Here is a 21,329-nt window from a genome sequence, read left to right on the forward strand (position 1 = left end):
TATTCAAACCCTACTGTAGTATGAGCTCTGGCATAATCAGAGGGGCTATTATCAGAGCTCTTATATAATGAGATTGCTGTCAGAATTTATCACCACACTACGTGCCACCTAAGGGGCAGGTCTATATATATATATATGTGTGTGTGTGTTTGTGTGTGTGTATATATATCTATATTTTTTTTTTTTACAGGACAAGTAGATTTATGAAGCAACCTGTCCCATGAACAAGTAGATATTTTATTAAATTCCACATCCCTGAAAAAAATATTTACTCTCTGAAATTAGCTTAACTTTATGAGAATCTAAAAGGGCCAGGTGCTGGTCATAATATACAATTAGTTAACATTCTCCTATATCCTTGTGTTGTAAAGGGATTCTGGCTCAGTTTGCTTCAATATAAAGAAGTAGTGTACTATATATATATATATATATATATACAAATGAGAGTGACGGGAAAACCAACCAACGATAATCAATTGACACGCTCTAAGCTCCTCTGATATTGGTAAGCCACCAAATATCTCACAATAAACCATACATGCCCTGTCTAGTAGGTGTAACCTAAAAAGTCAGAATGTCATAAACCATATATGCAGGTTAATATGATGTTTATTGCCAATTTTATTGAAGGATAAGAACTACAAAAGCCATTTGAGGCTTCACCTTGTGTGACTTATACATATTACACTTATTGATTTTTGACATCTTTGTCATTATGTTTTTAGGTACCGCCTTAGTAACGGGGTGTCGTGCATTCTCTCCTTCTCCCATATTAGGAGAACAGAATTATTTCACATAGCTCACACATGTTTGCCGGCGTACAATGCTGACCTCATAGAATGTCAAAAATAAAGCACATAATGAAACTTATAACTTAAACAATGTAACCAGACATCAAGTGCAAAATTCTGGTCTGCCGCCGCTGAATATCCATTATTGTGTGAGAAACCTCCAGTTGCCTTAAACAATCTCCTGGCATGGACCCTGTGAACCAGAAACACTGACCGACATCAGACTCCAGGGCCAACCAGTACAAGAACAACCATCCCTCCTCCTGAAAAGGCAAATGGGAATTGCATGCACCTGTACAATTGAACTATATGCAGCCAGGACATTTCAATACATTCGAGTAGAAAGCCACACCTTCATAGCGAAGATGCCAACTTTTCTTAAAATGTGCAAAGAGCTAATTGCTGTGTTAGAAGAATTATTCTTTCAGATAGCAATATGAACACACAAATCACGTCTGTTAATACAAACCACTGGGAAAGGGTACAAACACTACTCGGATTTCTAGCGTACATAGTGACCCAAGACCTCACATTGGGCATTCCATACAGCATGGCCTTGAACCCATGTCTGCAAACCAAGGTGAACCATGAAATAAAATGAGTACAAGTAAGTGTTCTGCAGTGTCGGTGCGGTGAAAATGTTGTGCAAGTTGTTTTTTGTTTTTTACTACGAAACTTTTGGAAGGTCATTTTTCTGTGCCTTTTTATTTGGCAATACTATTAATCAGCGTGTGTACGGGTTCTATGATGGTACGTTACGTTTTGGTTGATAACTGTGCAGTTTTGGGTAAAGGTATGAGATGATTATACAGCCAAGGAGTGTAAACTGCACTTTAAATTTGGGTATATTGATCAAATGTATGTGCATGCCACTCTTGCAATATCCACATTCCCACCATCTTGACCTAGACCTAGTAGAAACTCATCTATCAGATGCTCTTACACCCATTGTTTCCCAGCTTTCATTTTCCTCTGAACACTCGATTAGTAGAGAAGCACATATACTGATATTATTAGCTGTAGCACATTCATGAGTACAAGAAGTGTCCATTTAACCCCAACACAAGAGCCTCTTCTATCCATTTCTTTGTCTTAAAAGTTTACATTAGGAACAATAAGGAGGGCAAGCATATACTGAGTAGTATGACTCATTGCTTCATTTTTCTGACATCTTGCTCCCTTTTAACTGTGTTTTGATTTATATACATATTGCCAGGATGCCATGACAAGGCGGTTTTGCTGTATGAATATGTTGGTAAACGGACTGTGGACTTGCAGCACACAGAAGTTCCTGATGCCTTCAGAGGCCGAGGCATCGCCAAACACCTGGCTAAGGTAAGAGCAAGGGAAACCGTTTCATGCAATCTGGTTTAGCCTCCTTTTCGACCCTTAGGGTGAAAATATAAAACAAGAAGAATGCCTTAGATCGACCTGCATCATTCGAATTCTTTTTCTGCAAGCTTGAACATTTCTATGTGATGTTAACACCATTCTGTGTATACAAAATATCCTGTTACTTTCTTACTGTCCGGTATGCGATCATCAAAGTTGCTAATGTTTTAGGGTAATTTCTTCAATTCAAGTAGTCACCTGCTGAAGTGTTCATTTATGAAGATTATTGACTAATCTAGAGTTTTCCTGAAATTATTACAATGATAGGACTGGTACACACAAAAGGAAATCTTACTGCAGCTTCTTTTCGTATTGTGTAAACCTACTTATTCATTTTGTCTGACAGTAAACTGGTCCAACGTGCTACTTGGACCTTCTTCAGCACAAGCATGAAATCATGTTTAAACGGGACATGCAGATGGGTGCAGATATAATTAATGGACATGGTTGAAGATAATGGTTAGCAAAAGTGATTAGCCTTGGCTGAGCCCCTCAGGTGACAAATGACAGCACCATTTAGAGAGCTGGGTGATGGCCATCATGGCCTATCAATAAGTGTCAGGAGGACAATGCTTGTTGTCATTCCTCATGAACTTACTCATTAAAATGAGAAATTTGTATGATGATCCATATAATAAAGAAAGCCTTTTCAAATACCCTTGAAGACTCCATGGAGGCAGGTATTGTCTGGCTTATATCTTTGTTAGTGACTTCCTAAAGGAAATTCTTGAGCTGCTGTTTTAATGTGTTCAGCACGTTTCACTTGCAAGGGACCAAAATGTATAATTTCTTTCCCACGGACTTTTGAAGTGTATGCAAATTAGTAGTTGCCAATTAAACAAAATACTAAGCTCTTTTAATTAAAACTCAGTTACTAATGTTCTGACGCAAGCTCTTTTGTCATGGTTAGGTGCCTCTGCAATAGAAATAGTCACTTCTGCACCTTCCACCTTAGAAATATGACTTGCAGTAGAGCCAATAACAACTGACTGATTTCATGATTTTAATAAATAATGCCTTTCCTAATTTATTATTTGGATTGGGTATGTGCCTTACCCCAAATACTGACTCTAGTCCTATGCCCAATATAGAAATCAAGGCAGCAGGTAACCTTCTTATACCACAAAGCAGCAGAGTCGACACAGTGCTTCTCAGGTACTCATTCCTCTTTGTTGGCTCTCTGCTCAAGAAATTCCACTCCCACATTTGCATCTTGCAGGTAAAGACATGCTCCTTTGCAGGCGTGGTGAGGTAGGAGCCCTGACAAGGCTTTCAGGTAGAGGATTTGTAGAATTTCAGGATGGACCAGCTTGTCCTTTTAGGGGCCGGTGAAAGGTCATATGCACAAACTGGATAGGACTTCTGCATGTTTTGCAGCAAGTGATTGAAAAAAGAGTGTGCAGAAGAGAAAAGACCAAACCAAAAAAAAAAATATTTTTAACAAAATAAAATGCAGACATGGGGGGCATATTGGCTCCAATGGGAGTCAGTTCCCCAGTTTCTCTGCCACACTGAAGAATGTGTTTCCTCCCATTGTGATGTGGAACACTCCCGGACTAGCTAAGTCTAGTCTCAGGGGGATCCGAGACTATAGATAGTGTACCTCTAATGAATCAAGTCAACAGCTAAATAGGCCCTATATTTTTAAAAGCTTTAAAGTCCTTCAACGCCAATTGCAAATTGGATGTGAATGGCTAGAAGCAACCAATAGGGATTATGTAATGTAATGTTAATGTGGGTGGGTATAGGGCGTCATCTCTGGAGAAAAAAGCTGTCTACAACTTTAATTGGAGTCTCCACATTAGGTAAAAGGTAAATTAGCACTAAGGCACGGACCAATGATTTCCTCTTGATGGCCATTAAGATTTAAAGCTAAGGTCTTGGTGGCACCCTGTACTCATACCAAATGAGTGGGGTTTTGAAGACCCTCCCCCATACCTCTCCAACCCCCCCAAACGAGTGAGTGAAAATTGATTGCTCCTACATCGGTGTGGCCACCAGCACAAAACACAGAGCTGTGTGTCCTTGTATCAGTGCTCCGAGTTTTCAGCGCAAGTGCTAATTCATTGACCCCAAGAATGCATTTCTTAATCGCAGTGTACTGGTATAACTTTGTTACAGTGTTTTTAATCTGAATTGATAGTAATTTAAAAAATACTGAATTATCTCAGAAGAGCAACCGTGTGCCGTATAGAGTAAAAAGTTAACTAAGTGGGAAACACCAGAGATGAATGATCCCAGTAATATCTTAGATCACAAGAAATAACCATGGGTTTATTAAAGGAATTCTAAAAATCGAGACTTTATGCTGAAGCAGAGCTGTCTGGTTTTGAGAGTGGACCAAACAGGAAAGCCTGCCATTTGGTTTTAGGAGGCAAGTAAAATTGTACCAGAGAGCAAGAAAGATGGTTCCATCTATAAGCTATTGTAGACTCTGAGAACTAAGAGTTGGGAGGTGATGTAGAAACTCCTTAACCGTCGTTTTTTTTTTATTAAGTAGAGGATGGTGGAAGGATGCAGAGATTTAATGTCAAGAAGGTGAATTCAGACTCTGGGAGAGCAGGAAGAGAACGTTTTGGTTTATTTATTTACCAGGATTAACTTTTCCTTTTTAATCAGCAATCTTATGTAGAACCAATAATGAAATATAAATTATTGAGGGTGGAGAATAATGTAGTTTGGAGGATTAACCTGGGATAAAGAATAAAAGTGTGCCACTTATGCAAATATGATTGGCTAAGACAGACACATATCTAATTCAATTACATTTCTTTAGCTAACAGAACATAGATGCACGCAGCACCTGTTTGTAAAAGATTGGGCGTATAACCTTCATTTGTTTTGAGTTGTCTTGCATGTCCTTTCAATGTTGTTCCAAACTCTTAAACAGAGCATGTTGCACTGATGTCTGGTGATAGAGAATTGACATGTAAGGGTCCTAGAGGCAGGACTGAGAATTGGAGGTGGCACAGGATGATTTGGGCACGACTAAAGGTTTGTGATCGATGGATCTTGGATTACAATTATGTGTTTCATGATATGTCAAGCCGGTAGGTAGGGCCAGACCATTTACTTCTTTGTGTATAAGGGTTATTAGCACGAACGCAGTCTTACACGAAGTGTTGACTTGGCTTGCTTGGTAGTGGTATGTTGAAGTGGGCATACGACTGGCTAAGGTATGCAGACTTGTCTCATAGTTGAGAGCGTTAATTGTGGCATGAAGGGGTGATAGGGATTCCCTACTAAATGAATATCACTATAGCCCACTTTGCTGATAAAAATGTGATGCAGTAGCTTTGTTGCCTATGAGAGCTTCTGTTTTTATGAATAAAGAGAACCACAAGGTTTATGGCCAATAAGGTGAAATCAGGTAGCCTAGTGGAAAGAGTTTTGGTGAATGAGATGTGCCCTGATGAGGTTGTCAAGCACAGAATCACAGTTCTAGGAGTTTACCATGAACGACCATGGTGCCATCCACTATTGGCAGTGAGTAGTCCGAGATGGGTGATAGGAGATGGGGTGTAAATGTCAAAGGAGGAAAATATTTGAGCATTGTTAGCACAACCTTGAGATGAGAATCCAAACGAGGGGAGAATTATCTAGGTTTTGTAGAGTGAAGAAAGAGTTCAAGTACAGAGGCTTGTGGAATGCCTACTAAAAGGGAGAGTGTTGATGTTTTTGCATTCTGAGTGACTGGAGAGGTGAAAGGTTAACAAGCTGTATTCAGCAGCTGTGATCCCACGTGAGTCTGAAGCGAAAGGTAGAGTAGGATTCTCAGAGGCTTCAAAGGGATATCAATGGGAGAAGTCAGGGAATGGCCAGTAATGATAGATTTGGGTACATGTGAGCATGATATGAAAATTTGATTGGATGGACATAGTACATTGTTAGAGTTAAGAAAAATGAGTCAATTGAAAATCATTCATTCCAGTAGCGTGAGAGAACAGAGTAGTTGAGATGCTGGGTGGTAGAAGATGAGGAAATAGCAATTTGTCTTTGAATAAGAAGCTTGAAGTATGTTGAATATGTTCTTAATGTGAGGGAGTGTCGTCTGAAAGGCTGATCAAAGAACACTGTAGGCCCATTGAAGAGGTTTGATGGTTTGTGTCTTAGACTGCTGGAATGAGTTTGGTGGGCGATGCAGTAACAAAGTGTGTGAGTGACATTGAGGTGAAGGTCGGAGGTGTTAGAGAGTGGTGGAGACCTATGTAACATAGGTATGTACCCCTTTTGGTTGTGATTTTCGAGTTGCATGTGGCCAAGTCATTAGCAGATAAGGATGGGTCCTTGATGAGTGAGCATAGAGGGGAGAGAACGTTGTTGAAAATGTGTGCAAATGTTTGAGAGTAAAGCTAAATAGAGATGATTAGGTTTTAAAAGTATGAAGATGTGGAGTTATCCCTGCATCAGATTGTGTGAAAAATAGTTTGTTTATATTTCTCTAGGTTTGAGGTGCCTAGTTCCTACTGCCACTTAGGTAGAAGTTCTATCATTTCCTTTTGAGCGATCTAATGCTAGGCACTAATCCAGGTTGTGTGGAGATAATGTGGAGTGTAAATTAATTAACGGTTTAACTTGGAAATAGAGGGCGGCTTGAAACGAGTGCATTTCACATCACAGAATAGAACGTCTGTCAAATAACTAAGCTCCGCAAATGAGCCCTTAACGTAGATATCAATAGGGAAATGTTTGTAGCATTTGTTGAAAATCATTTTCAACAATAATTGTCCATCATGCTTGCAGATTTTACCAGTCACTCTTATGACAAAATGAAAAGGCATTTCATTGTGCTTAACGTCCACGTCTTCTAAAATTCCCTCTTCAAATGGTTTTAATTATCCTTGACATGGTGGTTGCAATGGTTTAAAAAATAAATAAATCATTACCCATTACAAGTAAGACACCAAACTTACTAAACTTCCACAACAAAGAAGTGCAGGGGACCTGGAAGATTACCCAATTCACCAGCCAGGACGTGGGTTTGCCATATGAGAATTCCACTCTGGTACTCTATCACAAGTCTCCCAAAAGTCGAATAAGAGGAGCTGTCATGTCATAACACCACCAGGGCTGACTCAGCCCAGCAGAGGAGGGAGAGTCTGAGCTTCTAGGATCTACTTAACATCAGCAAAGACCAATTGTGTGCTGTTCCCAGCCAAAGCATCATCAGCTCCAGCTCTGCCACCTAGCTGGTATTGTGCATGCAGCACAGATGATCTGAACATTGAAGCAAGTGGTGGTAATAAATACCAATAACACATTGGCAGATATTTAGTTCCAGTAAGACTGGTAATGATAAACTAGCTGGAAGAGCTAGCAGGACTGGTCATCTGAGAGGGGCTCAGGAAGAAGAGTGTTCCTGATGCTCAGACTGACAGACAACCTGGAAGTGACACTTCCTTTGCCTCTCTGCTCTGAATTATTCACCATTTTTGACACCTGCAGAGAACCATCATTGTGCTACCTGCAGAGGCATGGTTCATCACCATTGAATATTAAAATCTCACTAGAGTTCTCCATGTTCTCCCAAAGAAAAAGCCTTCAGCTTATGATGATTAATTTGCTTGGCAAGGATGCTCCGGACTGGAACAGTCACAATATTACATGTCTGTTCAGGGGGATAGTTTGTTTAGAATTAGACATGACCTTGGGTGCACATAGCACACTTTCTGTGCAGGTAGCCCAGGCAGTTTTCCAGGACAAAAGACTCCAAATGATGATACTACATGGCCAGTTATGGACCTTTGTTCTGTGTGCGTGCTGCAGAACAGTCTTCCTCTTGATGCAGCACACTTTGAAGTAATGCCTATGCACATACATAAACCAGGCATCTCCTGCTTATCCACAAACTGATTGCAAGAGGACCCTCTTAAATATCCATCGAACAACGGATCCCTTTACATTAATTGGGTTAGTGCTGATAGTCCTATACCTTTCCCCAAGGATGCAAGAACAACATGTTTGCAAAGGTATGTGGCTATGCCTATACTCCACATGAAAACGGAATATCCAAGGCATTTTACCATCTCTATCTCAGAAGCATTGCTAAAAGTAAAGGAGGGCTTTTAATAAGCACCCATAAATTAAACAAGCAATGCTTTAAATTGAACCAAAGCATAGCAAATCAGCAGGATGTAGTCTGTATGGTTGAGAGCACATCACAGATTTGAATGCTTTTTCAGGGGCATAACCAGGAACTGTCAAAAGGTTGGGCTCTCACTGGAAGTGGTTGGGGGGGGGGAGGGGCTTGCTCACAGGATTTTTGTGGGAACCCTGGATCTTTTTTGAAAACCGAAGTCTAGTGCTACTCGGATAAAACTAGATAGGATATAAAATCAGTTATGTGTAGGGAGTTTATACATTATGCCAGAAGGATTTTTCGGGAAATGATTAAATTGCCTTGGACTAACAACATAGTTCAAAACAGTTACAAAGGTGCACTTGGAAAAATATTGGATCAGAAACGCTGGTCATAACTGGATTGGATTTAAAGATTTTTGCATGTGATGATTTGGAGGCTTTTTCCCTAGGAAAAGTTTGGTAATTTTGAGTGTAATTGTGAATTGAAAAGTATACTAGGTCATAATAAGTAACAATTGGATAAACATTAAATGTCATTTTACGGAGGGGATTGGAGGTTATTCTTCTAAGAGAATTTCAATATCAGGGTGGTCAGTTGACTGTTGCACGGCCAAGTCAAATGTTTTCTCTCTGCACATCATAGTACAGGTGTGTAATTGTGAAATATGCCCATGAGGTAGAGGTGTATTGATTCTAGATTTATTGGAGTGCTGCGAAAGAGTTTGTTACCACAAAGTGTGAGTGCTGCTGGTTTACAGGCCGTAGCGTGAGCTCCTTGCAAACCCCCCAAATGCTCCTAACAGAAAATATACATGAGTAAGGTCACAATAACAGATCAACCGAGCAATGGGTGACTTAGCCACTGCCAGAAAATATGGGTGAAATCGATATGCAGTTAAGTTGGCTTGGTAAATGTTGGCTGTTTAAGATCGTTGTCATTTTAGACCGTATGGGAAGTGTGTTTTGGAATGATTCAGCAAGCTGGATATCCTTTCACTTTGTGTTCCTCATGTCATGTTTGTCCTGTTTTCTTGCTGCCTTTTTTAATTGAGGCTACAAAGTAAAAACAAGTAGTCCTCCTTCACTGTGAAGGAAAGGTACTTCAGGAGCATAACTGCTGTTTTAGGGGTAGCCTATGTCGCTTATGAAAATGACCTCCTTACAAAAGGCCTTTCTGCCACTCTCCACTACTGATACTCCGATATTTCACATGCACTACTTTGACATGTCACACATAATCACAATAAATGCATTCAAATGCCACACAAACTGAAAACCTGGCTGTTATGGTATGAAGATAATGCATGGGCAGTATACATGCCCTCATGAAAACATCTGGGAGCAGGCTGAGCCTCTTCATGGCTGTTGTGGTGATAGGAGAATGGGCGATATTTTAGGCTATTTATTTTCTCAAACTATCTAACAGCAGCCACATATGTGACAGGCTCCCACTGTTATGGCCCTCCTACCTCAGGGGTGTTCATGAATGTTTTCCTACTGCTTTTGAGGTGGTTAAAGAGAGTGCATCGCTCGTGTTCACATAGGCCAATTAAATCTATAAACGGACAGGTCTTGAAGGTAGTACTCCGCCTTAGATTGAGACATACAGTAGCTATAAATTATCATCTGCCAGGGTTAGGTATGTTGAGCCAATAACAATCTGTAGGGTGGAGCAGGAAACGGTTCACTCACTCACTCACTTTAAAAGCCTCAAATCAATCGAAAAGCAGCACTGACAGTGGAGCTTATGAATGCGTATTTTACTGTAATATGAGTGTCCTATAAATAGCTTGGGTTCATTTTGGTTGTATACCCCAAAGGACACCCTACACTGTGGAAAAATTCAAACACTTCAAAGGAGTTTGCAAACTTCAAAATTGTTTAAATGTAACGCACCAGTAAAGGAAATCTTCACAAGTTGCACAAATAATTTCTTCTGTACACTGTATCAGTGATGTTTAACCATCAGCCTAACCTCTAAGTTGTAAGCAGGAGCTTTTTAAAGTCCTTCCAACTTAAGGATGTCTGACCTTGAACTTACCAACCGAGCATTGAATGGTATTTTCTACAACCATAATGATGGGAAGTAACAGCTCACTTGTAGGCAAAAGATTTGGTGATGAGGGAGAGGGGTAACCGGGTGGCTAAATGATAAAACTGAGAACAATAACATAATAAAAGGATGTCGATTAACACAGTCAAAGAGTAGTGCACGTGTGGAAGAATGATGCTCAAAGTGCAGTGGAAGAATAATGTGCAAAGAACTCTGCATTTGGGGCAAAAATGGTGGAGGGGTGGTAAACACTCAAAAATAAACAGAGACTACCAATATATATATACTGCTGGCGGGGTGATCTGATGTTAACTGTAGGCAACGGGTTCTAAAGATCAACACAGCTCTTCATCTGCCACAAATTATACATCGGAACAACCTTTCCCTTCATTGGACATCCCCTCCTTTCACACGTGAACTTCAGTACTAGAATGTATCTGTTCTGTGGTAAATAATTTAGGCCCAAGAGGTGAGATAAGGACATGAGGAATGCTACACTAGGGAGGGGACTGTAAGAATGACTAACACGGAGGGATCTTGGAAGGTGCAAATGGTTAAAATTGTGCATACTAAAAGATGACTGCACACTGGGGAAAACAATGCACACATGTAAGAATGATTGTTAGACATTGGGTCTCCAGTTGGCAGATGTCTGTACCTTGTGCAAGTAGGGACCACATTCCTAGTCAGGATAAGTCACAACACAACCTAAATTATCCTGTGCTCGCCCTCCGGTAGCTTGGCACAGAGCAGGCAGGCTTAACTTAACAATGTGTAAAGTTTTTGTGCAGTAACATACAGTAATACAGTGATAACACCCAAAAAAGTACTCCACACCAGTTTAGGAAAATAGATAATATTTATCTGAATAAGAAAAGACCAAAATGTCAAGAATCTAATATGCACAAGTAAAGTTATGAATTTTGTAAGATTCAATCCTACCATAGGGCTACTACGACGTTGTGACAGAGTTGTTCCCAACAGTCAGACGCCACTCGCAAGGACCCCAAACACAGTACCTTTGGAAAATGAGCAAACAATGAAGTTGCACTGAGTCAGGGAGTTGACGCTGCTGGTGCCGCGTCGGTTCCTTACTGCGGCCGGGGAGGTGAGGCGTTGGGTCCTTACTGCCAGACAGGGGAGGCGATGCGTTGGTTCTGTCCGGTTTCAGGGGAGGTGATGAGGCATCGGTGGCAAGGTGTCCATTCCTTATGACCCAGTGGGGCTGATGAGTCCAGCAGATCAATACGTGGTTAGTCGACTTTGCAGTGTTGTGATCACACCTCAGGACTTAAGAGGTGTTGCAGTGATGTTCGGCTTGCGTTATAGGTAGCGGTTGTTGCGTTCAGTGAGGACTATGGAGCAGGCAGTGGTGTGGCGTCGGACAGCGGTGCTGGTTCTGGAGTCACTCTGAAGTAGGTGGGCCAGCTCGGAGTTAGTAAATTAAGTCTTTGTTGGCCCTGAGACTTCAGAACAGTAGGCAAGCTCAATCCAGGTCCTTGGAGAGCACTTGTGGAGGAAAGCAGTGTTCTTCCTACAGAGTTAGAGAGCAGTTCTTCCAGAAAAGCAGTCAAGATGAGTCCTTTGGGCAGCTCAGCATACTTTCTGACATAGTTCAGTTGTAGATCCAGCAGTGTCTGATTTGGTGGGGTCACAGACCCAACAGTTTATATGCCCAAAAGTGCATTTCAAGTGGATAAATCTTCAAAGAGTGGTTCTGAAGTGCACAAGATCCCCTTGCATCCTAGCCCTGTCTGCCAGGAGCCCTGGGGCGGATTTGATGGGGGGGCTATCATTCCTTTGTGTGAGGGAAGGCCACTGGCCTTTGAAGTGTATAAGAGAGCCCCTCCACCCTTCCTGCCCAGAGAAACCCATTGGTATGCAGCTAAATGTCCTGTGTTTATGTCTGTCTTGGTGGAATACACAAGGGGAGCTGTCAACCAGCACAGAGCAGATGTTGATTAGTGACAGGCTGTAAGGTACAGATACAGTAAGTGCAGATATATGCCTACTTCCTAAAAGTGGCATTTCTGAAAAGTAATGTAAAATCCAACTTCATCTGTAAGTAGGATTTCTTACTACCATTCCAACCATACCAAATATGACAGGTCTATTCCTCTCAGACCAGAAATTACCACTTAAAATCGTATAAGGGGATCTCTTACGTTGGTCTATGAGAGGAGCAGGCTTCACAGTAATAAAAAACTATGTTGGGATTTTATTCACAATCAGGACATATAAACCTATACGTACATGTCCTGCCTTTAACTTGCATAGCACCCTGCCCTATGGGTCACCTAGGGCCTACCTCGGGGTGACATTTATGGAAGAAAATAGAACTTTAAGGCTTGGCAAGTAGTTTTAAATGTTATGTCGAAGTGGCAGTGAACCTGCCCACACTGGCCTAGCATTGGCAGACCTGAGACATGGTTAAGGGGCTACTTACATGGGTGGCACAATCAGTGCTGCAGGCACACTAGTAGAATTTAATTTACATGTCATGGGCACATCTAGTGCACTGTACTAGGTACTTACAGATAAATGAAATATGTCATTTGTGTATGAGCCAATGTTCCCATGTTTAGGGGAGAGCACAAGTACTTTACCACTGGTCAGCAGTGTTAAACTGCACAGTCCTAAAACCAGCAAAAATGAGATCATGAAAATGGAGGGAGGCAGGCTAAAGGTTGGGGGATGCCCACCCTAAGGCTGTGGATCTAACAATGGTGATTAAGGGGTAGAATAGTGTGCACACATGAGAAACATTGTTATAAAAGAGGGAACATGATGCATATTAGAAATTGATGACTTACTGTAAGGGTAGCTGTTGGAGAGTGGTGTTCAGGAGGTGTTCACACTGCAGGAAAATGGAAGGAAAAGAGTTGAGTGAACTCATGCAGAGATGTAGCCAACAAGAGGGAGAAGGCAGAGATGGGATACCAGGGCCACTAACTATGCACATAATTGTTCAGGACGATTTATCCACATTACTCCATGGGGTGAACAATGCCCACTTCTGCCTGTCTACATTGATTGAGGGTCCTGCCAAATATCATAACAGTAGGCACCTCCAGCATCCAAGCTAAAAAGCAAATTAGCAGGAATTACTTTAGACACACTCAGAAGAAGGTTTTACAAAAGAAACAAATGTGATGACTGGTCTGCAATTGTACTCCTCACAGGAACAGTATTGAAACTAATGACTGCTCATTTAACTACGTCAACACTTATCCAACCATGCACCCGCTCAACCATCCTTCTTCCACATGTTAACTATTTCTTTAATTCAGTCAACCACACGCATGCAGTCTAGTCAATGAAAAAGCACTCCCATATATAAAAAGGACAGACCTATTTGCACTGCTAAATCCTGCTATGCATTTTTTTCAACTAGGAGTACTTCAGCCTCTCAGTGGTTGAATGATCAAACTATTTGTTATGTGGCTACTGATAACTTGATTGTTACAAAAAACAGGGACAGCCCAAAAGCTACAGGGAACCACCAGCTGCCAGGGTCTTTAAATGCATAAAGAACAAAAGTTTCTTGTGGTGTGCTCAATTAAAGAATACGTTACTACATATGTAGTTGTTCAATCCACAAACAAATGTTTAAAATTAAAAACGATCAATGAAAATCAAGAAGTGCCACTTGTGGTCTTTCATACATCAATCAGTATTTGCAAGGCACAGCTTATCACCCCGACGGTTATCAGGCAATGGGGTATGATGCTGCATGCATAGTTGGTGGCCTCTCATCGAAGAGCTGAAACCGTGGAAGGAGTGTGTGGCTCTGAGGTGGAGAGGGAGGTCGTTCCATGCTTTGGCGATGAAGTATGAGCAGGAGTGGCCTCTGCAGCGACTCCGGTGAATGCCTGGGACATGGGCAGGGGAGGTCGATGGAAGTTTTCTGGGAGGTTGGTGGAAAGACAGCCGGTGGTTAATGTGTTTGGGACTGATGTTGTGGAGGGCTTTAAAGGCGAGGGTCATGGCCTTGAATTGACATCTCTTGTGTATTGGCATCCAGTGTAGAGTTTAGAGGTATGGGGAGGATGCTGGTGCATTTAGGAAGGTCTAGGATGAGTTTTACTGTGCAGCTCTGTATAATTTGTAGGCGGTTAAGGAGTTGGGTGGTGGTTCCAGTGTAGTGTGCGTTCTCGTTGTCTAGTCTGCTGGTGATTAGGGCTTGGGTTACTGTTCACCGAGTGTCAGCGGGGATTCATCTGAAAATCTTTCATAGCATGCGGAGGAATCAGGAGGCAGCAACTTTATTTGTTGCTTGAAGGTGAGTTTGCTGTCCGTGATGATGCCTAGGTTGTGGGAGTGGCTTTCAGAGTAGGGTGTTGTCATAGGGCCACAGGCCATCAGGTGTCGTTCCAGGGGGGATGCATTGTTTCCAAAGATAATCATTTCTATCTTGTCCGCGTTTAGTTTTAGGCAGTTAGTTCTTGTCCAATTTGGCATGGCCAAATTGACCATGGCATTGCAGAAACTGGTTCTCTGGGTGGTGTGGTCTTCGGAGAGTGCTAGGATGAGTGTTGTCGGCATATGAGAGGATTTTGAATCTGTGGCTGTGGACAGTGTCAGCTAGAGGTGTAATGTAGGTGTTTAAAAGGGTGGGGCTTTCAGAGTAGGGTGTTGTCATAGGGCCACAGGCCATCAGGTGTCGTTCCAGGGGGGATGCATTGTTTCCAAAGATAATCATTTCTATCTTGTCCGCGTTTAGTTTTAGGCAGTTAGTTCTTGTCCAATTTGGCATGGCCAAATTGACCATGGCATTGCAGAAACTGGTTCTCTGGGTGGTGTGGTCTTCGGAGAGTGCTAGGATGAGTGTTGTCGGCATATGAGAGGATTTTGAATCTGTGGCTGTGGACAGTGTCAGCTAGAGGTGTAATGTAGGTGTTTAAAAGGGTGGGGCTGAGTGAGGATCCCAGGGAATGCTGCAGATTCTGTTCTTGTGTTCTGATGTGAAAGAAGGTAGGCAACTTCTTTGGGTGTGTCCTGTGAGGAATGCATGGATCCATTTGAGTGCATTGTTCTGAATTCCGAGTTGGTAGAGTCTTGTTATGAGGTGTGATGGGATATGGTGTCGAAAGCCACTGAAAGGTGAATGAAGTTTAGGGCTACTTTTTCTTCGTGATCGATGAGGGTTCTGATGTCATGCGTTGCAGTGATCAAGGCGTCTTGCTGCAGTGGATGGCACGAAAATCTACTTGAGTGGCATCCAGAATATTGTGTTCTTCTAGATGTTCCGAGAGCTGTCTTTTGATGGCTCTTTCTAGGACTTTGGCTGGGAAGGGTAGTAGCGCTATAGGGCAGTATTTCTTGAGTATGCTGGGATCGGCATATGGTTTCTTCAAGAGCGGTTTTATTTCAGTGTGCTTCAAGGTGTCAAGGATGGTGGCTGTTGAGATAGAGGCGTTGAGGATGGGGGTGAGGGCACTGCTGTTCTCACTCTGTTCCACATTGTAGATGTAGTATGGGTATGGGTCGATGGGTGGTCCAGAGTGTGTTGCAGTCATGATGGCTGCAGTTTCCTGAGTTGTTAGTGGCTTCCAGTTGGTGTTCAGATGGCTGGGAATTTCGTCAGTCGGATTTAGGAGGAAGTTGAGGCTGGTGGTTTCCACAATAAAATTGCTGTAGATGGCTGCTATTTTGTCATGGAAGTAGTCTGCCAGTGAGTGTTAAAAGGCTTGGGAGCGTTTGATTGTGTTCTCAGTGGCAGCAGGGCAGGAGAACTCTCTCACAATGCTGAAGAGCTCCCTGGAATGGGTGGTGCTATTCTCAGAATAGTTGATCAGGGCATTTTTCTTTTCTTTCCTAAGGTGATGGTGGTATTTGTTGAGGGCAGCTATGTAGGTGGTGTTGTCTCATAGGGTTTTGCTGGTGCGCCATTGCCTTTTTAGCCGCTTGCATTCTCTCTCTTCAGCGGGCAGTGTTAGGATGTGAACCACCCTGCGTGCTTGCTGGCCCTTCCGGGGTTGGAGTTTCTTGCGGGGTGATTTAGTCCGTGCAGATGAGGATCCAGTGTGAAGTTGTGGGCGTCTTGTTAGATGTCGCTTGTGGGGTTGGGTCCGTTGGTCTCGAGGACGGTGGACCATTGGGTCTCTGGTTTTTTTAATTTATTTTTAGCTTTTTTTCTAAACCCATCTTTGATTAGGGGGGTGGTAAGGGATGTGGGGTAGGACTCTGGTGTGCTTATTATGGTGAAGTGTTCAATGTGGTGGTTGGTCCATGTTAGCTCCGTTGTGTAGAAAAATGTTATCCTGTGTCTGGCATTAAAAATGGGGTCCTGGGTGTGTGTGGCATTGTAGGTGGGGCTGGTGATAAGTTGTTTGAGTCAGGTGTTTTTTAAGTTGTCCAGGAGGATGGTAGAGCTGCAGTCATTGAGATCGTTGAGATAGAAATTGATGTCCCCCAGGAGGACGTGGGGTTTGGAGTCAATGGCCAGGAGGGAGATGAACTTGTGAATTGTTTTGCAGAAAGTGGGGCGTGAGCCCTGGGATCTAAACAAGAGGGTTCATCTGATGGTAGTTTTGGGGCCGAGTAATCCTCTGTGGTGGTGCAGAGGAGGCTGTCCTTGTGGATGATGGCGATGCCTCCTCCGTGTTTGTTGTGTCTCTTTGTGGATGAGTTTGTAGCCTTCAGAAATTGCGCAGGTGATGTCAGGTGCTGCTGTGGGGGTGAACCAAGTTTCTGTGATGAACTTCAGGTCCAGTTGGAGAATGGTTATGGTGTCCCAGACTGCTGTGGTGTATTTGCAGTGTGATCTTGCATTGAGAAGGAGGCAGTGGAGTTCTTTTTCATGATGGGTGGTTGGTGTTGAGATTTCGGTGTTGCAGGTGAATCGGCACCGGTGGCAGGTGAAAGGTCCTACCGTTGTCTGAGGGGGATGCGCTGCAGCAGTTGTTGTCTTCTTTTTTGTGGACCAGATAGTGTAGTTGAGTGGCCAAATAGCAGCGGGTGGTCTGAGAGCCAGGGTTCCAGGCGCTGGGCGTTATCCACGCAAGGACACAGACTTTCTAGATAAATAAGAGTGCTCAGTTCTCCAGTGATCACATAATGTGTTAACACCAGAGTATAGTACAGCAGTGGGTATTACAGACAACACAATTGAACAATATGTGTTGTTTTGTATGGTTTAGGTTCTAAAAGTTAAGGTAGCACAACAATTCAGAACTAATCAGTTCCTGTTGCTGTAATCATCAATGGTGTTTCGACTCATAATGGATTTAGGCCCTCATTCCGACATTGGCCGGCGGCGGTTGCCGCCGGCCTGTCGGGGGCCGCCAGAATACCGTTCCGCGGTCGAAAGACCGCGGCGGTGATTCTGACTTTCCCGCGGGGCTGGCGGGCGGCCGCCTTCAGGCCGCCCGCCAGCCCAGCGGGAAAGAGGCTTCCACGATGAAGCCGGCTCGGAATCGAGCCGGCGGAGTGGAAGCTGTGCGACGGGTGCAGTTGCACCCGTCGCGTATTTCACTGTCTGTGAAGCAGACAGTGAAATACATTTAGGGGCCCTCTTACGGGGGCCCCTGCAGTGCCCATGCCAGTGGCATGGGCACTGCAGGGGCCCCGCGACCCCCCCTACCGCCATCCGGTTCCCGGCGGGAGAACCGCCGGGAACTGGATGGCGGTAGGGGGGGTCGGAATCCCCTCGGCGGTGCAGCTAGCTGCGCCGCCTTGGAGGATTCCAATGGGTGGCGGTACACTGGCGGGAGACCGCCAGTGTTACCGGTCCGACCGCGGCTTTACCGCCGCGGTCGGAATGCCCATTGGAGCACCGCCAGCCTGTCGGCGGTGCTCCCGCGGTCCTCCACCCTGGCGGTTTGAAACTGCCAGGGTCGGAATGAGGGCCTTAGTGTCACCACCAGGATATGTACAAATAATTAGACTCAAGAGCAGTCAGTTGATGGATATGTAGCGAATAGACCAATTTAAAAAATGAAAGGAAAATTACAGGAAAAAATGGCCTAGGACTTCATGCAATCTCATCTAGAGAAGGTGTCCTGCCTTCAAAGACCAGATCATCTACAATATCTGCAACACCGTCAGCCGTTAATGGGAATGACCAAAGCGGTCGATCCCTGTAACAGCTGACCTTGCCTTTGTAAGATATCTTACTGGTTGAGTGCCAGACCGTCTGAAGAGGATAGGGCAAGCAGTGGGTACTATTTCATGCAATATCATTGTAGTAAATTTCTTACATTTAAGGAAATGATTAAAGTTGTAGTTTATATTGTAACCATAATAATTTATTCCAATAGGATACACAAGTAGGAGATTATGCCAGCCAGCTTGTGTTTCACCCTGTGGGGCATGCAGGCATGTAGCTAAAGATTTATGTGGTCAAGCTTCGTACTAATGTGATACATCTAGGAGTAAAGTACATCTCCGGTATTGCTGGAGTCTCCAGCAAATCAATTATAGACCAAATCAATTAGATCAGAAGGGGATATGAAGTCCTGGGCTGAATTACGTCATGAAGTGGTATAATAATATGGGCAGTGTATCTGTATGCCAGGAAGAGAGTTGCTGCAGTCCAAGAAGCATGGAGACATCTGTCTTTCTTACTGACTTGCATCTGTGGTCCGACAGATACCTACACCTTTATGCCACTCAGGTCCCAACAGGGAACCTTGAACTCTGTTGGTTCAGGGTCCGATCTGGGTCTCTTCAAATCCTCAGGACCTTTTGCCTGCAGTCTCTCAGCTCCTCTCAATGGGTTAATTCCTTTTGTAATATAACATCTCTAAAAACAAATATGGGTGAATTGTCAGCACAGTTCCTTCTTCTGTTTTGCCCCATTTTACATCTTTGGTTAGCAGCCCTGTATCTCTATTTCTGTTCTTTGTTAGTGCCCCCCCCCCCCCCCCCCCCCTAATCAAAATGAATGAAATCTGGCCCCTTAGATCTCCACGTCCTATGGTTGGGTTACTCCCAAAACCCCTCCAGTGAGGATTTCTGTTAACTCCGACTAGATGACATATGAAAACGTTTGAATGCTCGAAATAATCGAGCCTGTTGTTAATTACTCTGGGCAGCATCCTAGTCAATCGTTTATCCACCATGTCATCACAGGAACCAGCCTTACGAAAATCAGCCTTGATCTTACTCTAGTAGGAAAAGTTCCAGGGAAGATTGTCTCTGAATCAACACAAGCACACCAAGTCCAAATTGACCCTATTTGGGACTGGTTCCAGTGGGTTAGAGAGCCCAAGACCTTCGTTTGGGCAAAAATGTTGCACTTAGGCATTGCACTGAAGAATATGGAAAAGTGGTTGAATGTGCCAGTTAATCTCAGCCACTGGTCCCTATCTCAGCCGTCATTTCTCGGACTGGATGAGAAGCTTCCCTGTGCTGACCCCCACCCCCCCAAAGCATACAAAAAATACGCTTGTGGTGTTTCCATTTTTAGAATTAGAGTAAGTACTTTTCCTCTCTATCTTGCTCTGTTTTTCACAGCGAGCATACCTCTGACCCTTATTAGCAGGTCCCTTCTTTGCCAGAGGTGGCATTAATACTTAGGAGATTCTCACTTATTCAGCCTGAACCATTCCTCTAGGTTGCCTGTTTTGTGATACACCTAAAGGTTGGTACTTTGAAGAATACCCCTCCACTGAATCCGTGGAAGCTTAATTGCTGTTAAACGTGCCACTGGCTTGAGATGTATGAGTTATTACCTTGATTTGATCATCTCTTCTGATGGACTGTCAATACCCACTCTGTCGAGCATTCAGACAGAACCCTATTTGATCAGTTCTTAAATATCCTTTTGAAAATTGCAGCTCTTGCCAAATGTGAATATTACTGTCCTTAAGTTCTTATTGGTCTTGTGCCCCATCTTATAAGCAGAAGATTTTGGCTTCCTTGCCTTCACCTCGGTGTCTCTTGATCATGGCATTCTTTAAGAAGTAGAAAGTTGGTGTTGTGTAGATCTTTAGCTCAGACACAACTACATTGGGAATGTGTGCTCTTTCTTGCAGCGTAGCAATTCTGCCTCCAATAGCTTTACTGACTGCAAGGAGGACTGCATAATTCTCTCCAGTATTTGAGTGTTATTGACTTGCAGACCACGTGGCTGTTATGCCTTCACTCCTTGTTGAATGGTCTGCCCACTGTGGATAATTAAATCATTTTTCACTCTGGTAATGGGATGCTGGCTTACTTGATGCTAGTGTGCATTAAAGGTTGGAGTCCCCACGTGTATTGAAGGGTTTGCATGGTAGGTTATTGTTTCACTTCCTTGGTTGTGTTTTGTTGTTGACTGTTAGGTTCACCTCAACACATTGTAAGTGTTGTTGGCATTGTGGTGCATTTGTATGTCCCCTTGATTGAGTTATAGTGATATATTTGCAAAATTAAACATTTAGTTAGTGGATGTGATGGAGCAACTGTATGGGAGCTGTCTGGGTGTTGATGACATTATGACCAGCAGACCTAGATTTTGGTTGTTTTCTTTGTTTTTACTGTATTTCTAAAAAATGTCTGGTATAAAGCACATTAAAACTGTTGAAAAGTTTGTTTCGGTTACCTATTCTATGCTTTAATTTAAACATCATCCCTTTTCTCTACAGGCAGCCATGGATTTTGTGGTTGAAGAAGACCTGAAGGCCCACCTTACTTGTTGGTACATTCAGAAGTTTGTAAAAGAGAACCCTCTACCACAGTATCTGGAACGTTTACAACGTTGATATTCAGACCTTTCTGAGCCAAATATCATGACACCAGCAAGAGGTCCCCTTAAGTTTCTAAACCAGGATGTGGTCTCCAGAGGGGCAAAAAAACATTGAAGCTACTTTTTTTTTTTTTTTTTTTTTTTTTTTTTTTTTTTTTTTTAATAATAATGTACGTACATATGTGTGTGAGCCCAGGGGTATGTACTTTGTGTCTGATAGAGACCTCCAAGGGATTAACAGTATCTGGATGTTTCACAAACTGTGCTTGGCTGTTTTTTTGTTTGTTTTTTTTTCTATTCTTTATCATTGCACTGACCTCGCTCATTTACCTGGCTGTTG

At 43.0% G+C, this 21,329-nt stretch overlaps 1 protein-coding gene across 1 annotated transcript in view; it reads left to right on the forward strand.

Annotated features, from left to right (window-relative positions):
• Positions 1–21,119, forward strand: part of NATD1 (N-acetyltransferase domain containing 1) — a 46,733-nt gene extending 25,614 nt beyond the window's left edge. Inside the window, exons 2-3 of the mRNA XM_069210038.1 lie at positions 2,008–2,126; positions 20,889–21,119. Of these exons, the coding sequence (XP_069066139.1) occupies positions 2,008–2,126; positions 20,889–21,005 (236 nt within the window). The 3' untranslated portion in view covers positions 21,006–21,119. The remainder of the gene's footprint in view (positions 1–2,007; positions 2,127–20,888) is intronic.
• Positions 21,120–21,329: the final 210 nt, after the last annotated feature.

The sequence above is a fragment of the Pleurodeles waltl genome, chromosome 10 (assembly GCF_031143425.1).
Source record: "Pleurodeles waltl isolate 20211129_DDA chromosome 10, aPleWal1.hap1.20221129, whole genome shotgun sequence".
NCBI lineage: Eukaryota > Metazoa > Chordata > Amphibia > Caudata > Salamandridae > Pleurodeles > Pleurodeles waltl.